This window comes from Ascaphus truei, chromosome 5 (assembly GCF_040206685.1).
Source record: "Ascaphus truei isolate aAscTru1 chromosome 5, aAscTru1.hap1, whole genome shotgun sequence".
NCBI classification, from domain to species: domain Eukaryota; kingdom Metazoa; phylum Chordata; class Amphibia; order Anura; family Ascaphidae; genus Ascaphus; species Ascaphus truei.
In genome coordinates this window covers 162,363,656-162,389,516 of record NC_134487.1, presented here as the reverse complement: position 1 = coordinate 162,389,516, position 25,861 = coordinate 162,363,656, and the positions used below count along the sequence as shown (strand labels likewise).

Here is a 25,861-nt window from a genome sequence, read left to right as displayed (position 1 = left end):
GCATCTTTAAAATGTCATGTCATACAGACAATCTAAAGATTACTATGAAGAAATATGCCTACGTGTAGTGAGTGTTTTATTACTGGAGGTCTCCAGACAGGTTCAAGTGCCTAGTCCTTTCTACTGGAATACTATTGCAATTATTGTATGTACTGCAAGCATGTCAAACTCAAATGCTAACAAGGGCCAAATAAACAAGGTTTAAGTCTAGGTGGGCCGCAAAAAAAAAAAAACTTACATTTTCATAGAAACGTAGGTTTATTTCGAAAAGTAGTGTGTGTGTGTGTGTGTGTGTGTGTGTGTGTGTGTGTGTGTGTGTGTGTGTGTGTGTGTGTGTGTGTGTGTGTGTGTGTGTGTGTGTGTGTGTGTGTGTGTGTGTGTGTGTGTGTGTGTGTGTGTGTGTGTGTGTCTCACAAAACGAAAATAAAAACTAAAAAAGCCAGATGTGAATGACTTCTGAACCCATTAACCAGTGTCAGGATGCCCCTCTTGATTTCCAAAGCAGCAATCCCGCCTGGAATCTTACCTGATCCGCAGTCCCTCAAGGTACTATACTGCAGGGGAGGTGTTTCCTACCTGTCTTCCGATGTCCCCCGCGTGAAACTTGAGTCAGATCCGGAAGAAAGCAGAATAGGTTATTTCGGTGTAGGTATAAGGCAGTTAAGATAAAAACGAGAGAGAGGCGCAGAGAGAGAGGCGCAGAGAGAGAGGCGCAGAGAGAGAGGCGCAGAGAGAGAGAGGCAGTGAGAGGCGCAGAGAGAGGCGCAGAGAGAGAGAGAGGCAGAGAGAGAGAGGCAGAGAGAGAGAGGCAGAGAGAGAGAGGCAGAGAGAGAGAGGCAGAGAGAGAGAGGCAGAGAGAGAGGCAGAGAGAGAGGCGCAGAGAGAGGCGCAGAGAGAGAGAGAGAGGCGCAGAGAGAGGCGCAGAGAGAGAGAGAGAGGGAGAGAGAGAGAGGGAGAGAGAGAGAGAGAGAAAGAGAGGGAGAGAGGGACACAGGGATACAGGCACAGGGGCAGAGGCACAGGGACACAGGCACAGGGGCAGAGGCACAGGGACACAGGGACACAGGGACACAGGCACAGGGACACAGGGACAGAGGCACAGGGACAGAGGCACAGGGACAGAGGCACAGGGACAGAGGCACAGGGACAGAGGCACAGGGACAGAGGCACAGGGACACAGGGACACAGGGACAGGGACACAGGGACACAGGGGCACAGGGGCACAGGCACAGGGGGACAGGGACACAGGCACAGGGGCAGGGACACAGGGGCAGAGGCACAGGGACACAGGGACACAGGGGCAGAGGCACACAGGGACACAGGGGCAGAGGCACAGGGACACAGTGGCACAGGCACAGGGGCAGAGGCACAGGGACACAGGGGCACAGGGACAGGGGCACAGGGGCAGGGACACAGGGACACAGGCACAGGGACACAGGGACAGGGACACAGGGGACAGGGACAGGGACACAGGGACAGGGACACAGGGGCAGGGACACAGGGGCAGGGACACAGGGGCAGGGACACAGGGACACAGGCACACAGGGACACAGGGGCATGGGCACAGGGACACAGGGGACAGGGACACAGGGACAGGGGGACAGGGACACAGGGACAGGGACACAGGGACAGGGACACAGGAACAAGGACACAGGGGCAGGGACACAGGGACACAGGCACAGGGACACAGGCACACAGGCACAGGGACACAGGCACGGGGACAGGGACAGAGGCACAGGGGGACAGAGGCACAGGGGCACAGGGGACAGAGGCACAGGGGCACAGGGGACAGGGGGACAGGGACACAGGGGCACGGGGACAGACACAGGGGCACAGGCACAGGGACAGAGGCACAGGGACAGAGGCACAGGGACAGAGGCACAGGGACAGAGACACAGAGACACAGGGACACGGACACAGGCACAGGGACAGAGGCACAGGGGCACAGGGACAGGGACAGAGGCACAGGGACGGGGACACAGGGACGGGGGCACAGGGACAGGGGCACAGGGACACAGGCACACAGGGACACAGGGACACAGGGACACAGGCACACAGGGACACAGGGACACAGGGACACAGGGACACAGGGACAGGGACAGGGGGACACAGGGACACAGGCACAGGGACACAGGGACAGGGACAGGGACAGGGACAGGGACACAGGGACAGGAACACAGGGACAGGAACACAGGGACAGGAACACAGGGACAGGAACACAGGGACACAGGGACACAGGCACAGAGGGACAAAGGGACAGGGACAGAGGGACAGAGGGACAGAGACACAGAGGGACAGGGACACAGAGACAGAGACAGAGAGACAGAGAGACAGAGGGACAGAGGCACAGGGACAGCAGCACAGGGACAGCAGCACAGGGACAAGGGCACAGGGGCAGGGGGACAGGGGCACAGGGACAGAGGGACAGGGGCACAGGGATACAGGCACTCTCTCCCTCTCCCTGACACTCTCTCTCTCTCAGACACACACACACTCAGGCACACACACACACACACACACACACACAGACACACACACACACAGACACACACTCAGACACACACACTCAGACACACACTCAGACACACACACAGACACACACTCAGACACACACACTCAGACACACACACACACACACACACACAGACACACACACACACAGATCTCCTTCTGCACGTGCAGCTCACACAGAGATTTGACAGGGGGAGGGGGGCTGCTGTGAAGACATACCCCTGTCCGTGGGATCTCCTCTGAACTGTTGAACTCTCTGCACCTCATGGAGGGGGGCGGCCATGATCTCTCTGGTTTACCAGGCTTCAAGGAGAATGCAGTCTCTCCGCTGGGGTTTTGACTCCGCCCCCGTGTCCTCCCACACACGGCATAAGTGCAGATTGACTGCACCCGGCCACCGTACGCCTCCAGCCCCTGCAGGACAGATTTTACTTCCGCCGGTGCTACTCGCTTCCCCAACACCCGCGCTCGCTTCTCCCGCGGCCAAAACGTTTTACCGCCGCCCACGCGCTCTCCGACACACACGACCGCCGCCGCCACGCTGGTTGTGAGCGGGCCGCAAAAATATCCATTGGGGGCCGCATGCGGCCCGCGGGCCGCATGTTTGACATGCCTGATGTACTGTATGTGTATTCACCTTGTCCCATCAAACCACCCTCGCTAATATTTAGCGTGAACCTTATTGTCAATTTGCTTGTGTTACATACTCTAGTTACTGTTGGATTCTAATAATGATGATTTCTCACCAACAAGACCAGTTCAGTAATTATTTTATAGATAATTCATAAGGGAATTCTCTGAGAAGTTGCATTTCCAGTTTGCAGTACTTACTTTGTACTCTGTGGGCTGCAAAGCGTGCAATGCTGTTCATTGTCATTAGAACAGTCCAATTGGGGGTTGTTAGAAAACAGCCTCTTTCTAAATCTCTGCTGCCTTCACTCAAGCACAGAGAAACATTAGGTTGTTTTGAAAAGAAGCAGCAACTAGGTTTCATTATCCATGTTACACACTTATTAGAGTTTTCTCTCCTATGATTCAAGTACTTTTTTGTTATGACATTTATTCTCCAGCTAGTATGCAGTTTTGATTCCCTGTTGAATGATTATGCTTTTGCCACCATAATCATTAACTAGTTCACTTTGCTGCTTCTATCAAATACTATTCATAAACAAAATCAATTTTCCCAGTTGATGAATCTTTTACATTCCTGTAGTGTACAAAGAACTGTTGTTACTTCTAATTGTGATGGAGAATGAACCAGACATTTAAACATTATTTAACATTGTTGTTACAGTCAACGCCAACCTTACTTTTGACCTTGACACTGAAGTTAGAAAATTGGACCCTTGCAATGTGCCCTAAATTATAGAAATATTTGACACAATTGAGGTTTAATACAATTAAATGTAAGGTTATGCATTTGGGAAACAAGAATAAACCGGCGATTTACAAAGGAAATACTGTAGGGATAAATTAGGGGAATCCTTGCTGGAGAACGATTAAGGAGTGCTTGTAGACAGCAGGCTTAGCAATAGTGTTCAAAGTCATTCAGTAGCTGCAAAGGCAAACAAGATCTTATCTTGCATTAAACGGGCAATGGATGGAAGGGGAGTAAACATAATTATGCCCCATTATAAAGCAATAGAATGACCACACCTTGAATATGGAATACAATTTTGGTCACCACTCCTTCGAAACTACGTTATGGAACTAGAGAGTGTGCAGAGAAGAGCCACCAAATTAATAAAGGGGATAGACAATCTGGCTTATGAGGAGAGGCTAGATAAATTAGGTTTATTTACATTAGAAAGAGGTGTCTAAGTGGGGATACGATAACTATATACAAATATATTTGGGACAGTACAAGGAACTTTCAAATGAACTATTCATCCCAAGGGCAGTACAAAGGACACAGGGTCATCCCTTAAGGTTGGAGGAAAGGAGATTTCACCAGCAACAAAGGAAATGGTTCTTTACAGTAAGGGCAGTTAAAATGTGGAATTCATTACCCATGGAGACTGTGATGGCAGACATAAGAGATTTGTTCAAAAAAAGGTTGGACTTCTTTTTAGCAATGAAAGGTATACAGGGATATACCAAATAAGTAAACATGGGAAGGATGTTGACCCAGGGAGTAATTTGATGCCAATTATTGGAGTCAGGAAGGAATTTATTTTTCCTCTTATGAGATATCGTTAGATGAGATCTCACTGGAGTTTTTTGCTTGCCTTCCTCTGGATCAATATACTGTAAGTACAGATATAGGATAAAGAATCTGTCGTCTTAGCATAGGTTGAACTTGATGGACGCATGTCTTTTTTCAACCTCATCTACTATGTAACTATGTAACTGCATGTGCCAGTTATTTTACATCTCATGTACACTCATTACCGATTTGTTGGACCCATTTTAATGTACATATTTCATTTAACTGTTGAGCTCTATAAAACTCAGTTGGAGCTACCAATATATGCAAAATAAATTAATTCATTGTTATTACCTTTGGTGCTATTTCCAATTCAGTTTTACTAATATTTACTTTAATCCTTAATTCTTTTAATTGTGGAGACGTCATAAAAGATGTGATGTGCTTATATATTATCGTTTCAGTCAGGAACCTTATCCTTTTGAAGAACATATGTAGACATTAATTATGCCATACCATGAGGTACAGTAGATCCACAGAAGTCCATTCTATATTTATCGATCCGCTAAATTCGGTTAACGAGACACTAAGTTATAACAGATATCCCCCAAAGGTGCTTAGCATTATGATGTCCTCTCGTTCAACTAAAAAATAGTGTATCACTACCTTTTAACAGAGGTCTGGCTTACTCATATGCAAATCATGTGGTAATGAGCAGTGTACCTAACAACGCAGATCCTCAGACCTCCATTCATGTTAGTGCATTGAAATAACGCAACGATACCAAAACCTGCCGTAACTCACATCAGAGACCATGATTATCGTAGCATTATTTCTGTAAATAGCCTACAAGGAAAAATGGCAGGTCTTAAGTGGTATTCAAATAATTGTACTGAGTCTAGGATTTAACCGTTTCATTAAATGTGTCGTACTGAGATATATTTGATGGAACATATTAATGGCAGAAACACATCAACAGATGCATCCGATATTGTGGTAATTTCATGCAGTAAACTATACTACAGTTTTAAATTAAATAAAATGTAGTATGTTTGTGTGGTCTACTATGGGATGTAATATTGAGTGTATTAATTATGGGTTTATAATTATGGATATACATATTAGAACAACAATAACCAAGACATAGAACTTGGCAAAATAACTTTAATTCACACACAATTATTTCACTGTGTAACATTGTAAAACAAAATTAACAATATATGAAAAATAAAGTTCAGCGCCTCCTCTTGGCAGTCGAGCTCCCAGGCTTACTAAGCCTGGTGTGAGGTCTGCTACGCCTCAAACTTGGCATGGCCAGTGTCAGAGGTGTGCACAAGTCGCTGGATGGAGGAGGAGGGGACATTGGAACCAAAATAGACACCCCTGATGGTGCCAGGGAGTCACTGGATGTACCAGGTGGAGATACAATGGAGGGTGGTCGGGTTCCCTCCAGCCCCTATTGCATCGCCCACTTTAGCTCATTGAAGGCTACTGCAAACAGCGCATACCAATGAGCAATGACATGGACTATGGTACGGTGGTAGTGTGGGCTTCTAGCTTCCTGCATCTGGATGTGGCTTCAATCCTGCAGAGCTGGGCCGCGACGCTGCAGAACCCGCGGCGCTGCATCGCCATCAGTGTGTCCTCTGACAGAGGTGCAGATTTGTGTCATATGGGTGCAACTGGAGTTGTGCCTGGTCCAGCTGGAGTTTTGGCTGGAGCAGTTGGTGGAGCGGCAGCAGCTGCAGCTAGAGAAGGCACGTCATGCTCCTCTGGAGGAACCTCGGTCCTCACCCTCGTCTTCCTCCTTTGGCAATGGCTGTCTGGTTGATGATCCTGAAAAAAAATTACATAATATAATCAAAAAAGCAAAGCAAGAAGTGGCACTCCAGCGGTCTTTAGAAGAGAAAATGTATTACATAAAGTTTGACGGTTCTGTCCGCTTGCGAACCTTTATCAAGATGATGTGGGATAAACAAATTGCGCAATATATATCCTCTCAGGCTCCAGATGAAAAAAGGCGCCAAACAACCATAATGTCTGCTGCAAAACACTAGCATGATGGCCATAAAGTGACTAATTGTCGTAAACGTCATAAATGTAAATATATATATCTCAAAATGATTAAATATGGCCAAGGCATGTGGTATGTCCGCATCTGTCTAGGTACATGTTATACAATGGTGATAGAGAACCACACTATGGCATAGGAGTCATCTTATAGATAACTAAATACAGTGGCGAGAAAAAGTTTGTGAGCCCCAATGCACCCCTCTCGCCTTGGCTAACGTGAGTGTTCATGGCTCAACTTTTAGAAAAAGACTGAACAAGAATGGTGTTCAAGGAAGGAAAGCCAGGAGGAAACCACTGCCCTCAAAAAAGAAGTTGCTGCCTGTCTGAAGTTCACCAAAGAGCACATACATGATTCAAAAGACTTCTGGAACAATGTTTTCTGCACAGACGAGTCAAAGGTAGAACTTTTTGGCCTCAATGAGAAATGTTATGTTTGGCGAAAACCGAAGAAGAACCTCACCTCAACCATCAAACATGGTGGTGGGAGTGTTATGGTTTGGGGCTGCTTTGCTGCCTGAGGACTTGGATGGCTTGCCATCATTGACACAACCATGAATTCTGCATTGTATCAGAAGATTCTAGAGGAGAATGTCAGGGCATCCGTCCGTGAGCTGAAGCTGAAACAAAAGTGGGTCATGAGTTATTTCAGTTCTGTAAGGAGGAATGGGCCAAAATTCCTCACAACCAATGTGAGAGAACTGACCAGCGGCAGTTTCAGGAAATGCTTAGTTGAAGTAATTGCTGTTCAAGGGGGTGCCACCAGGTACTGAATCTAAAGGTTCACATACTTTTCACATATGGATATTGATTTTTTAATCATTTGTGAATCAATAAATGTTGAAAAAGTATCATGTTTTTGTGTCACTTGTTTGATCAAGTTATCTTTATTATTGGGGAGAGATGCAAGGGAGCAGGGCGTCCCACTCCTGTCTTCCTCGTCTGGGCCACCTGGTCAGCCAGCTTATGCTTTATTTTGTGCTGGCTGTCTGCCCAGCGCTTTTTCAGCATGTCCACGAGCACAGTGTTCCCAAGTGCATTAATCTGGGTGAGGAGGCCGCCCCAAATAGGCTGCTTCTCGGCAGCGCTGATGCTGGAGCATCGAGACCCTAACAGTTTGGATTGGTTGTTAACACTCCATTAATGAGGATCTCCAGCTCATCAGTGAATTTCACTTACTATCAAATACTATCCTCGCAGCCTCAGAAGCAGGAACCGTTCCAGCAGAGGTGGATGACTGCTCAGCTATGTCCACACCATAACTGTTTAGCTGATATGGCTGACTTATTCAGTTTGAAATGTGTATTTATTTGAAATTGCAACATGCTCATGGGCACTATGCTAGGAATGCACATTTGTATTGCTTCACTAACGCATGAGCGCTAATTGGAACGCACGTTATATTTTGCCGCATGTGCAGTGTATTGTTTAGCGCGTCTCAGCGCTACAATAATCTCCATTCATAGAGGTAACGTCATGTCACATATGGCACACCTGTGAGCGCGAGACCTACATATGGGACAAAGGTTAATACACAGCTCTCTAGCTTGACCACTTTTCACCTGCCCCAAAAGTCCCTCAAATGAACAATAGCTCCCCTCACTCTGTCCCAATATACTATCTGTCACGAACAGCGCACGTGACTTATCAATAAAACCAGGGATAATACACACAGCTACTCTAACCAACTCCCCTTTCTCCTGTGCAAGGTACTTTCAATTAGTTAATATTTACCCTTTATTCGGTTGCAAGAATACCTGCTTCCACCAACAAAGAAATATGTAAATAAAATATGTATCTACTGTATCTGCCAGAGTCTAAGGTCCCTGTTTATTAAAGAAAAACTATGCACTTAACACTCAAAAATCTGTTGTATCAAAATGTGTCCGAAAATATTCTTTACGCTACACAAAGCATGCAAACAGTTAATTCAGAGCCCAACACATCACTTATTAAAGTTTTGTTAATATATATATATATATATATATATATATATATATATATATATATATATAAATATATATATATATATATATATATATACCGTGCTAAGGTTACAGAAAAAGATTATTACAATACAATAAATTTACAATTATGACATTATTACAGTTATAATACTGTAAATGCAGACCAGTTTCTTAAAATAAAAGCAAGAAACAGAAATCCCTATACAGTACGTTACCATATGTCATAGGTCCTTTCCCAGAGAGGTCACTGGAGTAGAAGAGAATTCACATGTTCTGATCCCAAAACACACCTCTGTTGAATTCTGATTTTCCTATTACCTTGGTGAGACTTATGTTCAGTACTGTAATTTCCCCATTGAAACAACATAAGCCCGCCCTGTCATAAATCAGCTCTGGCTGACAGTTTCATTAATTTAAAAAAAAAAAACTGTCTTCTGATGTTTAAAAGTCTGCCTTAATATATGAACTATCTCATAACTTTATTCCTATAATTCTTGGAATGAGTAATATCAATAGGTTCAGGCGAGTTTGCTGAATGTAACAATACTAATTTAGGCTGGCATGCTCCAAAATTTGAGCGACAGATGGATATCTGTCCCTTGCCACCTCCCAAACGCCTTATTACATCCCTCTAATTGCAACTGTTTCGACTATCTATACGTTATTCTTCAAAATAGATGCCATCCCATGATATCCTCATTTTTAATATAGCCCTCCAGCTTAGTGGTAACCGGTTTGTCACCTGTCTCTGTGATGCACGGGGGATATTTCAAGAATTTTATGGTTTTCTTTGAGGCTGACAGGCATGATCTGGCTATAATCTACTACTGCCTTATCAGCACAGATACAGGAAGGGTCTTGACCTGTCATAAAAAACAATAATTGTATTTTTAGCACAATTTCTAACCAACGTTAATCCGTGAAATACCAGATTGATTAAAATACTTAATATCCTCTGCCACTTTTATAACACGGTTATAACATGTCGTTTTATTAATTAGATGCATTTTTGCATCTCATTAGCTTTGAAGATACCCGTTAAACTAAAGAAAACCATTTCGTTAATGGTTGTTAGTAGCGAAAAAGTGACAATAGTAATGTCGGGTGACTTGTCCCATGACATTAGGGGGCATTTCGTTCTCCTGGAACCAAGAAACTGGAACCAGCCTTGAAAGTATGGCTGTGGGTCAACAAACTATTGCAGGCTTCCATAAAAGGATAAAAGCCAATCTAAGATAAATGCTGAAAGTGGAAACCTGATACTGACTAAATCTCATGTCACTTGGATGTCTGGAATTCTCAATGAAAAGACTTTATGAAAAACACTAAGTAAAATTAAGGACAACTTACAGGCGTGGCATGCAATATGATTTTGAGTTCTCTGGCCTCAATATGTGCAATTTCCTTGAGATAAATGGTATAGGCTATTTGCCTTTTTAAGCATCACCCTTTCTCTACACAGCAGAAAATCTGGTAATTTTGAAAGTAATACTCTTAATTTATGTTTAGTACAATATTGTCTAGATTCACATTTTCTATTGGAGAAAAAAAATCCAATAGTATTTCTGATGACAACCAAGGTTCACATCTCTGTACTAATTCTCCTGGATGTGTCTGCTGCCTTTGACACTGTTGAACACCCCTTTCTCCTGCACACTCTTCACTACATTTGCCTCCGTGATGCAGCCCTCTCCTGGTTCACATCCTACCTATCCAACTGCTCTTTCAATGTTTCTTTCTCTGGTGTCTCCTCCTGAACTCCCCCTTTATGTTGGGGTCCCAAAAGCTCTATCCTTGGCCCTCTGCTATTGTCACTCTACACCTCTTCTCTTGGTGAATTAATACAATCTTTTGATTCAGTAACATCTCTATGCTAATAATACCCAAATTTACCTCTCCTCCCCTAACCACTCTCTTGTCCCATGTCACCAACTGTCTCTCCGCACTCATCTCCTGGATGTCCTACCATTATCTGGAGCTTAACATATCCAAAACAGAACTAATAATATTTCCTCTTTCCACTCAAACCCTTCCTCACTGTCAATAATACCACAACCTCATCAAAACCCCAAGTCCACTGCCTTGGGGTCATCTATGACTCTGCCCTCTCCTTTATTCCTCATATTCACTCCCTGACCGAAGCCCTGCCGTCTCCACTACAAATATCGCTAGGATACACCCTTTTCTCACAAAGGACGCAACTAAAATCCAAATTCACTCACTCATCCTGTCCAGCCTTAACTACTGCAACGTTCTCCAAGCTGGCAATCCCCTTGTTCCAACTCCAACCCATCCACAATGCTGCTGCCCGACTCATCTACCTCACTCACCACTCCACTTCTGCTGCGCCACTATGCAAATTCCTACACTGGCTTCCCATATCTTTTAGAAAAAAAATTAAACCCTAGTTCTAACTTACAAAGCTCTCAACATTTCCCCCTTACATCTAAGCCCTCATCCCCAAATATATCCTTAGATGTCCTACATTCCGCCCATTAAATCCACCTTTCCTCCTTCCTTATAACCTCCCTCCAGCATTCAAACATTTTAAAACTCCCTGTAAGACTTCCTGAGTTATCTGGCACACCCCTAACATCTACTACCCCTCCCCAAACCTAAATGGGATCAGCTGTGCAGCTGGATCATACACTGTCCTGAGTCATACTCCGTCCCACAACCAGCAGCCACTTTACCTTTTGTTTCAACATTTCCCCTTATTACCTCTAGATTGTAAGCGCTTACGAGCAGGGTCCTACAGTAATTACCTCTCTGTAGACGTTTGCGCTTGTTTGTTGTTATTTGATATGTAACTCTGTTTATGTATTATACATAACTCAGTACCCCATTGTACCATGCCGTTCAATATGTTGGTGCTTTACAAATAAACCATAAATATATACACACACACACACACACACACACACTATATACATACACAGATAGATAGATAGATAGATGTCTATAGCACAAATGCCTACTCGCAACAAATATGCAGATTTTAAAAAAAAATGTTATGTGTTTAAACCAAATATTAGTCAGAGAATTCATTTATGTGTTGGCACAGTTGTGAATATTGCTGGATCTGCACTGTTTCTAATCCATAAGACTTTCTAACACAAAGATATACTGTCACCAGCAGTAAACATACAGCTTAGAAAAAGTATGCCTTACCCTTAAATACTTCATACTTTTCTGTAATGCACTTGTTTGACATGTCCATTTGTCTTCTTTCGATGACTCAATCTCTTTTTTCCCTTTGTATTTGGAAGCTGAAGTATCTGCTATATCTTGCTGCATTTTAGCCGGACGTTCTGGAATGAATCTAATAGCAACAAATATTTGTATAAAAGTAATGATACAAATAATAAATACATATTTTACTCAAATAAAGGGCCATCTTTACTAAGCGGTATCAAGCCATAAATTGCCTTGCGTTGCGGGAGGATACCTTACTTCAGGCCTGCACAACTCGTAAAGTGAGAAGGGCCGAACTGCTCCAAGGGAAAAAAAATTGGGCCGCACGGGTAAAATCATCATCATCATCTCTCCTCCAGCACCTCTCATCATCATCATCTCTCCTCCAGCACCTCTCATCATCATCCTCATATATCTCCCCCAGCACCCCTCATCATCATCCTCATATCTCCCCCAGAACCCCTCACTATCAACCTTTGCGCTACTCCCCATCTATCTCTCATACCCCCATCTCTCACCCACACACATAATACTCCCCCTCCACATCAAACACACAATAACCCCCTGCACAACACACACATCCCAGCCCCCCTGCACCTCATATCATTCTCCCCCGGCACCTCCCATCACTCTCCCCCCTGCACCTCCCATCACTCTGCCCCCTGCACCTCACATAACTCTCCCCCCTGCACCTCACATCACTCTCCCCCCTGCACCTCACATCACTCTGCCCCCTGCACCTCACATCACTCTCCCCCCTGCACCTCACATCACTCTCCCCCCCTGCACCTCACATCACTCTCCCCCTGCACCTCACATCACTCCCAATGAAGAGGGATCTTCTGTGCTAGGGGGGAGAATGCTAAAAAGGTTGGAGGAGATTTTAAACTAGGTTGGAGGGGAATGAAACAGATAATGAACTAAATGGAATAGATGAGGTTACAAGGTGGTATGGAGGTAGAATGGGGGCAAATGCAAGTTTGACAAGCAGTGAGACACCCATAGTAAATACAGATAATACTAGAAAACTTCTAAAGACTAAACCAAGTGGGAGCAGAAAGGAAGGAGCAGATAATAGTACAGGCTGAAAAAAAACTGAAGTGCATGCTTGCTAATGCAAGAAGCCTGACAGATAAAATGGGGGAGCTTGAATTAATAGCTGCAAGGGAGCAGTATGATATCATAGGCATTACTGAAACATGGTGGGATGAAACTCATGACTGGACAGTTAATTTAGAGGGTTATTCTCTTTTTCGGAAGGATCGAACAAATAGAAGGGGAGGTGGAGTATGTTTATATGTTAAACCGGATCTAAAACCTATTATAAGGGATGATGTCTATGAAGGGAATGATGAAAATGTAGAGACTTTGTGGATAGAAATTAGCAGTGGAGGTAAAAGTATAAAGAAAATGTTTGTGGGAATATGCTATAAACCACCAAATATCTGTGAGATTGAGGAAGCTAAAATACTTTTGCAAATGGAGAAGGCATCAAAACTGGGTCATGTTTGCATAATGGGGGATTTTAATTATCCAGACATAGACTGGGGCAATGAGATTAGCGTTACAACAAAAGGGAACAGGTTTTTGGGGGTGCTTAAAGACAATTATATGACCCAAATTATTGAGGAACCAACCAGGAGAGGGGCAGTTCTGGATTTGGTCATATCAAACAATGTACACTGGCGACACACTTTATTCGAGCTCGGCTAGTACCACGAATTTGGGTATACCCTGGTGTATTGAGGTTTGTGACTGTTTTCTGCCCGAGTGCATTGGGTTATTTTCCAGGCAGGGATTGAAGCATTTTATTCCCGCTGGCTGCAATACTGCACAGTATATATATATATATATACTGCATTACAATTCATGAATTTATGCCATCTGGTAGACACGCGAAGCATTGCAGCCTATTAAATCCTAATCATTATCATTTAACAGATCAGCCGCCCGTCAGCCAGGCATGAACCCAGGCTGGGAAGGCAAATGCAATGGGGCTTGTCAGAGGTGAGGAGCGGCGCATTCCAGGTATCTGCCAGGTACATACTGGGTATTTGCTCGAATAAAGTGTGTCGGTGCAGTAGAAGTAATAACAAATATTCAAGTCCTGGAACATTTGGGTAACAGTGATCATAACATGGTCTCATTTGAAATAAATTATCAAAAAACAGATTACTTGGGTTCAACAAAAGACCTTCAACTTTGGAAAGGCAGATTTTAATAAACTGAGGTCTAATCTAGTAGTAATACAATGGGATGATGTTTTTGCAGGGGGAAATGTAGAAGATAAATGGGTAGTCTTTAAAACATTGTTAGAAAAGCACACTTATCAGTGTATAAGTATAAAAGAAATAAGTCAAAACCAATGTGGCTAAATAAACAGGTAGGGGAGGAAATGGACAAGAAGAGGAAGGCGTTTAGATTCTTTAAGTCAGAAGGGACAGAGACATCGTATCAGAATTATAAGGAATGTAACAAAAATTGCAAAAGGGCAATCAAATTAGCAAAAATGGATAATGAAAAAAGGATTGCAATAGAAAGTAAGGTCAACCCTAAAAAAATTCTTTAAGTACCTTAATAACAAAAAAATGAGAAAAGAAAATATAGGACCCTTTCAGTGTGAGATGGGTAGGCAGATTATTGGAGATAAGGAAAATGCTGAGGTATTAAACAAATTCTTTGCCTCTGTGTTTACCAGGGAAGAATCAAGTTCAATAGTAGTGCCGCAGGAGGAAGCCACAACCTCCATATTAATGAACAATTGGTTAACGGAGGAAGAAGTTCATAAGCGACTTGAAAAAATTAGAGTAAATAAGGCACCTGGCCCTGATGGCATACATCCAAGAGTTCTCAAGGAGTTAAGCTCAGTAATAGCAAAACCATTAAATTTAATATTCAAGGAGTCCATTTCCACAGGCTCAGTACCACAAGATTGGCGTAAAGCAGATGTGGTGCCTATATTTAAAAAGGGAGCTAGATCACACCCGGGGAATTACAGACCTGTAAGCCTGACTTCAATAGTAGGGAAACTATTTGAAGGTTTAATACGGGATAATATTCAGGAATACCTAATGGAAAACAAAATTATTAGTAATAGTCAGCATGGATTTATGAAGGATAGATCTTGCCAAACTAACCTTATTTGTTTCTTTGAGGAGGTAAGTAGGAATTTAGACCGGGGTAATGCAGTTGATGTGGTCTACTTAGATTTTGCAAGGGCTTTTGATACGGTTTCACACAAGAGGTTGGTGTACAAAATAAAGAAAGTTGGACTCGGTAATAATATATGCACCTGGATTGAAAACTGGTTAAAGGACAGACAACAGAGGGTTGTCATAAATGGAATTTTTTCAGGTTGGGCTAAAGTCGTGAGTGGAGTACCTCAGGGATCGGTACTGGGACCCCTGCTTTTTAACTTGTTTATTAATGACCTTGAGGTTGGGATTGAGAGCAAAGTCTCCATCTTTGCTGATGATACTAAATTGTGTAAGGTAATACAATCAGAGCAGGATGTAATTTCTCTTCAGAAGGACTTGGAGAGACTGGAAATGTGGGCAGGTAATTGGCAGATGAGGTTTAATACAGATAAATGTAAGGTTATGCATTTGGGATACAAGAATAAAAAGGCGACTTACAAATTAAATGGAGATATATTGGGGGAATCCTTGATGGAGAAGGATTTAGGAGTGCTTGTAGACAGCAGGCTTAGCAATAGTGCCCAATGTCATGCAGTAGCTGCAAAGGCAAACAAGATCTTATCTTGCATCAAACGGGCAATGGATGGAAGGGAAGTAAACATAATTATGCCCCTTTACAAAGCATTAGTAAGACCACACCTTGAATATGGAGTACAATTTTGTGGCACCAATCCTAAGAAAAGACATTATGGAACTAGAGAGAGTGCAGATAAGAGCCACCAAATTAATAAAGGGGATGGACATTCTAACTTATGAGGAGAGGCTAGCTAAATTAGATTTATTTACATTAGAAAAGAGGCGTCTAAGAGGGGATATGATAACTATATACAAATATATTCAGGGACAATACAAGGAGCTTTCAAATGAACTATTCATCCCACGGGCAGTACAAAGGACTCGGGGCCATCCCTTAAGGTTGGAGGAAAGGAAATTTCACCAGCAACAAAGGAAAGGGTTCTTTACAGTAAGGACAGTTAAAATGTGGAATTCATTACCCATGGAGACTGTGATGGCAGATACAATAGATTTGTTCAAAAAAAGGTTGGACATCTTTTTAGATGGGAAAGGTATACAGGGATATACCAAATAAGTATACATGGGAAGGATGTTGATCCAGGGATTAATCCGATTGCCAATTCTTGGAGTCAGGAAGGAATTAATTTTTCCCCTTAATGGGGTTTTTTGTTTGCCTTCCTCTGGATCAATAAGTAAGTATAGATATAGGATAAAGTATCTGTTGTCTAAATTTAGCATAGGTTGAACTTGATGGACGGAAGTCTTTTTTCAACCTCATCTACTATGTAACTATGTAACCTCAAATCACCCCCCTTGCACCTCAAATCACCCCCCCGCATCACACATCTCTCTCCCCTGCACCTCCAATGACCTCCCCTGCACGTCCAATGAGTCCCCCCTGCACCTCGAACGACTCCCCTTGCACCTCCAATGACCCCCTTGTACCTCCAATGACTCCCCCCTGCACCTCCAATGACTCCCCCCTACACCTCGAACGACTCCCCCCTGCACCTCCAACGACTCCCCCCTGCACCTCCAACGACTCCCCCCTGCAACTCCAACGACTCCTCCCTGCACCTCCAATGACTCCCCCTTGCACCTCAAATCACCACCCTTGCACCTCCAATCACCACCCTTGCACCTCCAATCACCCCCCCTGCACCTCCAATGACCCCCCTTGCACCTCCAATCATCCCCTGCACCTCCAATGACCCCCCCTGCACCTCCGACTCCCCCCTGCACCTCCAACGACTCCCCCTTGCACTTCCAACGACTTCCCCCTGCACCTCCAAGGACTCCCTCCTTGCACCTCCAATCACACTCCTTGCACCTCCAATCACCCCCCTTGCACCTCCAATCACCCCCCCTGCACCTCCAATGACCCCCCCCCCCCACCTTGGTTTGCTGCGGAGGAGGCGGCAGAGCAGGCAGGACTTCACGCACGCGCTCTAGCAAGCAGCAGGCACGGAAGTGCCTCAATGCTAGAGCGCGCTGCTGCCATAGCTCGAGGGGAGAGCTGGCTCCTGGGGGAGTGGGAGAGCTGGCTCCTGGGGGAGGGGGAGAGCGGGCTCTGTGGAGAGCGGGCTCTGTGGGGAGCGGGCTCGTGGGGGAGCGGGAGCGGGATAGCGGACTCGGGAGGGAGGCGGAGGGGTAGAGAGGACTTGGGAGGGAGGGAGGGAGGGGTAGAGAGGACTTGGGAGGGAGGGGTAGAGAGGACTTGGGAGGGAGGGGTAGAGAGGACTTGGGAGGGATGGAGGGGGAGAGCGGAAAGCCGCCGCGGGCCGCACAGTAAGTGCAGGCAGGCTGCATGCGGCCCGCAGGCCGCGTGTTGTGCAGGCCTGCCTTACTTGAATGGGCCAAAATTAAGTTAGATTGGTAAAGCGGTAAGATGCTTACTTCTCCACAAATCCTTCCCTTGTAAAATATTCATGCTTTCGCAGATCTGTAACTGACAGCCTGTCACTGGGCTCTATTTGTAAACATCCCTGGAAAACAGATGTTTAGGATAAACCATTTATTTTGAGGGTGGCTTCCTTTCAGTATCTTCATGTTATGTAATATGACAATATCAGAAAAAGAAGAATTTCTCATCGTCAATTTCCACGTAAATAATTTTTTACATTTCAACTTACAGATTTTAATGAATTTTCAAATGCAGAAATGTCACTGCACTTGGCAGAACTGCCATAATATTGCTCTACGGAGCGGCATATCGTTGGCAATTTATAAGTAAAAATACAAACGCTGAGATCTTAAATACCCTTAAAATAATTCCCTGCTACAAAGTAACAGTTTTCTAAATCTGGTGCTGCCAGCAATTAAAGAATATTAAGAGAAATTAGGGTCCTGCCATTCTGAAATCCCAAATGCTAAACTAGCAATGCTTTTTTGCATTTGAGAGAGAAGCTGTGAGAGCTCATTTGCATGTCATTACCCAGAATCCCTGACGGCAGTGGAAGCATTACATGCTTAGTGACTATGGGGAAAGGCAGGTGATTGTGCTCATATGTGGTATTTTTATTTACAGAGCAGGTTTGGAAATTCTAGAAATGCCTAGAAGGTTGCAATAGGGGTTTGCATTAAAAAGGTCATCATGGTGTCTTCCACCTACTTGGAAACAGGACAAGCAGCTAGTTAAAAGTATTGCCTGGGATATACTTGAGGTTTGAATATAGGTATATAGGTGTGGTATGTAGCTGGGAAGGTTATATAGCTGGGATTAATTGGATTTTGAATTGCTACAATGTAATTTTGGTCAGTTCCAAAAACGGGTTACGCCTCTGAAGCTGCTTACACATTTTGCAATTACTCCTGGAAATCTTGCAGAAACCAAATGCCTGAAAATACAGTCCCCAGACATAACTACCTATTTGGGAATTTAAGCCTAAAAAGAGGAGTGCTATCAGTTTTTGGCTCTTATGATGTGTGAGGGGGTGTTAAAAGGTTAAACGACTTATGGAATTAAGCTAATTAATTCCATTGCCTTTTGAGGTCGGGTAATAGCTTCACAATACACAGTAAAGTCATGTAATCATGAGATGCAAGTTACGACTTGTCCTGCACACATTGCGGTCTTTGATCTCAGTAGCAGTTTATGCTGTGTATTTTAATATGCTGGAATTTCCCACAGCACATGTAGTTGTGGAGACCTTCTCTTAGGTCATTTATCAGAACACAACACCTTAAAAATAATGTGACAACAAAATGTAAAACTAATACACAAATAAAATCACTGTGCCCTAACTAAACAACAAATGTGATAATGTGCTTTATAAATACTTGTGATAAGATGACCTAAGATTGGGCCAAACAAATTAAATTAAAGTGATTAATTGATCCCTTGGTGAAAGAAAATCAAATAATTCAGCTGCCAAGAGGATGTAGCATACAAGTGCTCTCTACTAGTCAGAAATACATGAATACAAAATTACTATATCCCCGGCGCTTTGATAAAGAAATACCACTTATCAGTCCAAATGTCACTTGGCTGTCCAAAAGCAATGTCCCAACAATGTGGATTAACCCAGCAAAGTCCAAAATAGTATGGTTCCTTGGGAGATTTCAGCAGCAATTATCCTCCTGTTACAGAAGAGAAAAACAGCAGAACATTCTGCAGCACTTGGGCTTGTTGGTATATTCAAGCAGGAAATTAAATTGCCTACTTACAAGATGGTCTTTAGTACATTCAGTGGAGAGAATCTGTACTTTAATCCCAGGATTTTTCTCCACGGACCCCACGTGGTGTTTGGAATCTTCTAAGATGCTGAACACCACACTTTCTTAGTGCTCATAATCAATAGAACATCCACCGCAAATTTACCCAGAAAGAAATGAGCAACAATAGTGCAATATAGCCGCACACTGTACTAAAACAATTACAAAAAAAGGTAAGATACACTTACAATGTATCCCATCTAACCATATAGTTACAATGTGCCGTCCGCCACTTGCATATAGAAGCACAGCTCACAACCCCTGAGGAAGTGACAGGTGTGTCACGAAACTAGTTGGGTGGAGCTTAACAGTGCCGACGTCAGGTGCAGCAGTCGCACGCCAGAGACAGTGACATCATCCGGGAAGTGGCCATCCACCTGGGTCGCGGTGAGAGAGACGCTGAATCTGCATTGTTGTGAGCTGTGCTTCTATATGCAAGTGGCGGACGGCATATTGTAACTATATGGTTAGGAGGGATACATTGTAAGTGTATCTCACCTTCTTTATAAAATTGTTTTAGTACAGTGTGCGGCTATATTGCACTATTGTTGCTCATTTCTTTCTGGGTAAATTTGCGGTGGATGTTCTATTGATTCTGAGCACTAAGAAAGTGTGGAGTTCGGAGTCTTAGAAGATTCCAAACGTCACGTGGGGTCCGTGGAGAAAAATCCTGGGATTAAAGTACAGATTCTCTCCACTGAATGTACTAAAGACCATCTTGTAAGTAGGCAATTTAATTTCCTGCTTGAATATACCAACAAGCCCAAGTGCTGCACAATGTTCTGCTGTTTCTCTTCTCTAATAGGAGGATAATTGCTGCTGAAATCTCCCAAGGAACCATACTATTTTGGACTTTGCTGGGTTAATCCACATTGTTGGGACATTGCTTTTGGACAGCCAAGTGACATTTGGACTGATAAGTGGTATTTCTTTATCAAAGCGCCGGGGATATAGTAATTTTGTATTCACCTCAAAAATAATGTTCACAAATGTTGGTTCAGACTTAAGTCTCATAAGTAAGGGTAATTACTGCTTGTCCCTCTACGACACATCGAAACCTACAGATGCAACTGTAGCACATGAAATTGCTCCCCAGATAGCACAACATATTCGTTATAACTCAGAATAAGAGAATTGTCATAGGAATTCATAGGATTCCATGGGATTGGTGGTGCAGAATAACACAACATATCCTAATATAGAGAACAAAGAAGACTGCTACATCTGTATATACAGTATAAGAAAATAAATGAATTAGGATGCAACTAGCAAATGAATGGAGTGATTCACTACGTTTTTAGTGCTTATGTACTGCATTTGACATGTTAAATAGCATAAAGAAAGAACCAAAAAATCATAGTGAAATTAATTATATCACCATCCTAATATAGTCTGTATAGCATTATTTCCTAATTTAAGAAATAACTACTAAATAAAGAGTCCATATTTAAACCTCTGAACATACGTGGACCATATCTGCTACCAAAGTGGTTAATTTGGGATACTTTTTCCTAGCACTCTGTAGATGTGGAACATCAGGAAGTACCACTCCTGTATACGATGCATTCTTTTGAAAGATCTCTTGGAAACGAGGACCCAGTCCGCCTGAGAGGAAACAAACCAGCAACAATCAATAATAACACAGCCATTGTCCTATGTGTGAGATAGTATTTGCAGTAGCCCTTATGAACTGGATATTGTTTATTGGAAGCTGTTAAAGCAGCAAAATGCATTTAGCGCTATGTTTATGTGATAATGCAGATTTATACCGTGAACATTATACCTGGAAAATTGACATCAAAATTGAAAAAAATTGAAAAAAAATACTAAAAAATATATATTTCAATTGAATAATGTGCACAGCAAGGAAAGCCAGACAAGTTCTTCTATGAGGTTTCTGTGAGAGGTTTAGCAAGTTTATGTATGAGATTAGATTTACAAATGGAGAACAGGAGAATGATAATGAAAACACAAAAAGATTAAAGCACATCTTCAACAGTCAAAAGACTCATCACAGAAAGAAACAGATCCATGTGGCCATTCATGGCAGCAAAATAAATCCCACAAGTTCTATAGTGCTCTATAACGAGCTGGAAATGAATATCTATTTTATAAATGTAATGAGTACACAATCACATATCAAGTCAACTTTGGTGCTAAATTGATGCGAAGGCCTAGATTCACTAAAGGTTGATAAATTATAAAATTGGCATTATTTAAAACCAATTTTATTTATCAACCTATTCACTCAAGTCAGATTGGATGTGTTAAAGAAGCTTCAGGGGATTTATATCATGGTGGTATATGTTTGTTTTGTTGTAGCCAATCTGCAAATATAACCCTGCTTTAACTCCTCCTACTTGCTCCATCAATCCCTCTTGTTGTCACAGACAGGCACAGATGTCGCAAGCAAGAGTAACATAGATGATACCTGTTGCAAGTATATTTTAGAAGGGTTGCGACAAAAAAACGGCTTTACACCGGAATTTGCCCTTTGATAAATAGAGAACTATGTGTTTAGTATTTTATTTGTAAGATGTTTATGTTGTATGTTACGCCCTTGGTGCTTGTAGGCATTCCTTTGCAATGCATTGGTAGCTATGAATTAATTCTTATTTTTTATTGCTATTATTATTTAACACTGGGTTAACACAACTTTGAAGTATGCAAATAAGAATTAATATCGCAACCTATTTATGAATATGACAGTAATTGTAAAATATATTAGCCAAAATCAAATATTTTTTTACGACAACTGTTAACGTAGCAATAATGACCTTTAGCGAATCTAATTTTGATGGCGCGGGGCGCCGGGTCTTTATGTATGAGAAAGTTGATCAGCCACATGAGAAAACAAGTTTTGAATCACTTTGTATGCCTGCTCTGGTTATTTCCCTAGACTTGCCCTTTGCCACCCACACTTGTTCAGTGTGCCCCCCGAAGGTCCTGCAGTCCCATGCTGGAAATAAGTTCCCTATGCTTGTAATGTGTTCCCAATGCTTGTAATGTGTTACCTATTCTTGTAACATGTTCCCTATTCTTGTAATGTATTCCCTATGCTTGTAATGTGTTCTCCATGAGTTTAATGTGTTGTCCTGCAGTTCCCATGTCTCCCCAGGTAGTATAGTGCTGCCCCCCCCTAATTCAAGGAGGAATGTCTAGAGGGGTACCCCAAGAGTTTAGGTCAGATGGATAACCTTGATCTCTGACCCTGGTAAAGGTATCTGGTGGACCGTAAATTTCACCACCATTTCCCATTACTGTACCTCATAAATGGAGTGCATTTCTGGCCTTTTATTATGGACAATTTAAATTGATATGGACAAGGTTTGAAATTCTTTAGTATGTAATTATCATATCAGGTAGTGTTCAGGTCTACAGGGGACATGTGTAAGGTATCGGGGGACACGCGCCTTACAGCGGGTCCCCGTCACCCCGGCTCCCAGTACTGCCGCTCGTCCCAGGCCCCCTCCCCGCCAGCTCCTTACCCGCTCCGGTCGGGCGCCGCTCCTCCGCGGCACACGCCGCCTTCGCCAACACGCTGCAGGGGCGCGCGTGCATGTTACAGGGCGCGCACGCTCCCATCCTCTTCTACACTCCTCCTGCAGCCTTGGCTCCACCTCCCATCAGCTGGAGGCTATTTCCACTAGGGAACACCACACGAGGCATCTAAACCTATCCCTGGGACAGCTCAGTCAAACCCCCGCTCCGCCTCTTGCTCCTATTGGTTCTCCAACATTTATAGTTCCTGTCTGCCCTCTCCTTCCTCGCTCTGCATAGTTTTCCTGTGGCTCTTGTAGTACGGAGGTCTATGCCTGGCTCTCTTGTGTTGCAGCTCTCGCTCCAATCCCTGCCCTCGTTTGATACCCTTGGATTTGATCTCGGCTCTCGTTAGACTTCGTGTACCTCGCTACTCCCTGGACTCGGCTTTGGACCTCACTACGCTGCTCTCTCCTGCCCTTGACCTACGGCTTTCGGATCTCTACCATCGGACATCTGGCGCCCCGGACGTGGCAAGTATCAGGCTAACCCTTTCACACCAGACACAGCAACGCATCATACCACACTCCGGGCACGCCCTCACTGCTGTGGGTGCATGTTATACCCTTACCCACCTCAGTACTGGGGACTGGCCAGGTCTGCGGGCAGTCAAGCGTTACATTATGCAGAGCCCACCAAATGCAGACCCCCCTGAGGTGGGCCAAGGTGTGTCCATGGAACACTGGCAATTCCTGAGCGATCAAGTAACGGCCGTGGCACAGCAGCTTTCAAACCTCTCCCTGCGAGACCTGCCAGCTGCACCGTCCCCTCCTGCCCCAGTACCTATGGGCGTCTCGGAGCCACGTATTTCACCACCCAACCGGTATGCCGGAGATTCCCTTACTTGCCAGGGATTTCTGAACCAATGTGATGTCCCGTTCGAGATGTCCCTGTCTCGGTTTCCCACAGATCGCTCTAAGGTGGCCTATATCTACGCCCTGCTGACGGGCGACGCTGTCGCTTGGGCTTCGCCTCTCTGGGGACACAGATCAGAAATAACGCAGGATTTCCCGAGATTTCGGTGAGAATTCCAGCGTCTTTAATACGCCAGCGCGTAGGGAGACGGCCTCTTCTTCCTTGTTTCATCTCTCCCAGGGTTGCAGGTCGGCTGCAAGATATGCAGTGGAGTTCTGCACAATCGCTGTGGAGACTCAGTGGAATGATGAGGCCCTTTCCGCGGCATACTGACAGGGATTGTCCGAATCCCTCAAGGACGATCTGACAGCTCATGCTCACCCCTCTTCTTTGGAGGCTCTCATTACCCTCAGCATCCGGGTGGACCAGCGCATCCAAGAGAGACGCCAGGAGCGCCAGCGTCCCCGATTTATGCCGTCCACAGCTGCTTCTCCTAGGCCTCCTCCCATGGCCTTTCCAGCATTGGACGCCCCTGAGCCGATGCAGATCGGTAGTCAACAGCTCCGGACCGCTGAAAGAACATGCCGCTGAAATGAGGGCCTCTGCTTCTACTGTGGTTCTCCGGATCACCAAGTACGTCACTGCCGCCTGAGACCGGGAAACGAGAACGCCCAGTAAAGTTTGAGGGGCTTTCACTGGGTACCATCTCTCCTTGCCCCTCTTCTCCCAAAGAGCTCCCGAAGAGAATTCTTGTGCCTATAACCCTTGAGGGTCCCAATGTCCGGGTAGCGGTCGCAGCATTCATCGACTCCGGGTCTGGTGGCAACTTCCTGGATCACGACTATGCCTGCAACAACCAAATTCCGTTAGTCAAGAAGAGGGTACCCATCGGCCTTGAGGCTATTGACGGCCGACCTCTCCATCCAGCGCTCATTATCTGGGAATCTGTTCCCCTCACACTCACCACCGCGGACGGTAACACTGAGGTCATCATCTTCGATGTCTTCTCCTCACCCACAGTCCAGGTCATTCTGGGATTGCCGTGGCTCCAGCTTCACAATCCGCGTGTCGATTGGACGGACGATTTGCTGATCCAGTGGGGTCCTACCATGAAGGAGGCTGTCATACCCCCCCGTTGCTCGCTGGCCTCGACACTTCGTTACCATCTCTCTCCACCATTCCAGAAGTATACCGGGATTTCTTGGATGTCTTCAACAAGACCCAGGCTGAGGTTCTGCCGCCTCATCGTTCGTATGACTGCCCCATAGAATTAATTCCTGGAGCCACACTCCCTAAGTCTAAATCGTATCCCCTCTACGTGCCTGAGACCGACGCTATGATGACTTACATCCAGGAGAACCTCAAGAGAGGTTTTATTCGGAACTCCACTTCCTCGGCCGCAGCAGGGTTCTTCTTCGTGAAGAAAAAGGATGGCTCCTTAAGGCCCTGTATCGACTTTCGTGGGCTTAACAAAATCACAGTTAAAAACCGGTACCCCCTTCCTCTAATTTCGGAACTCTTTGACCGGCTCCAAGGAGCCTCTGTATTCTCCAAACTTGACCTGAGAGGAGCTTACAATCTAATCCGAATACGGAAGGGTGACGAGTAGAAGACTGCATTCAACACACGCACGGGCCATTATGAATATCTCGTGATGCCGTTTGGCCTCTGCAACGCCCCAGCTGTCTTCCAAGAATTTATGAATGACATCTTCCGGGACATTTTGGGTAATTTCGTCATAGTATACCTAGACGACATCCTCATTTTCTCCAGAAACCTTGAGGAGCACATACATCATACCAGGGTGGTCCTCACTCGGCTTCGTGCAAATAGCCTCTACGCGAAGATGGAGAAATGTCTCTTCCACCGATCATCCACAGCCTTCCTAGGCTATATAATTTCCGACAAAGGCTTCACCATGGATCCTGAGAAGTTGAATGCTGTTCTAGACTGGCCGTTACCGAATTCCCTAAAAGCTGTCCAGCGTTTCCTTGGGTTCTCAAACTACTATCGGAAATTTATCCGTAATTTTTCCACTATTGCTCTGCCCATTTCCGCCCTTACCAAGAAGGGGGGTGACCCATCAGCATGGTCCCCTGACGCCACCAAAGCCTTCGAGTTCCTCAAAAGAGCCTTAGTCTCCGCCTTCA

At 44.4% G+C, this 25,861-nt stretch overlaps 1 protein-coding gene across 9 annotated transcripts in view; it reads right to left on the bottom strand.

Annotated features, from left to right (window-relative positions):
• CDKL3 (cyclin dependent kinase like 3) overlaps nucleotides 1–25,861 on the bottom strand; it is a 184,890-nt gene that overhangs the window by 104,034 nt on the left and 54,995 nt on the right. For 6 of the 9 annotated variants that reach the window (XM_075601163.1, XM_075601168.1, XM_075601162.1 and 3 more), the window contains exons 6-8: nucleotides 20,770–20,921; nucleotides 17,499–17,587; nucleotides 11,866–12,016 (exon numbers count right to left, since the gene is read on the bottom strand). In XM_075601163.1, the coding sequence (XP_075457278.1) occupies nucleotides 11,866–12,016; nucleotides 17,499–17,587; nucleotides 20,770–20,921 (392 nt within the window). The remainder of the gene's footprint in view (nucleotides 1–11,865; nucleotides 12,017–17,498; nucleotides 17,588–20,769; nucleotides 20,922–25,861) is intronic. The other 3 variants (XM_075601166.1, XM_075601167.1, XM_075601169.1) reach the window with 2 other exon arrangements.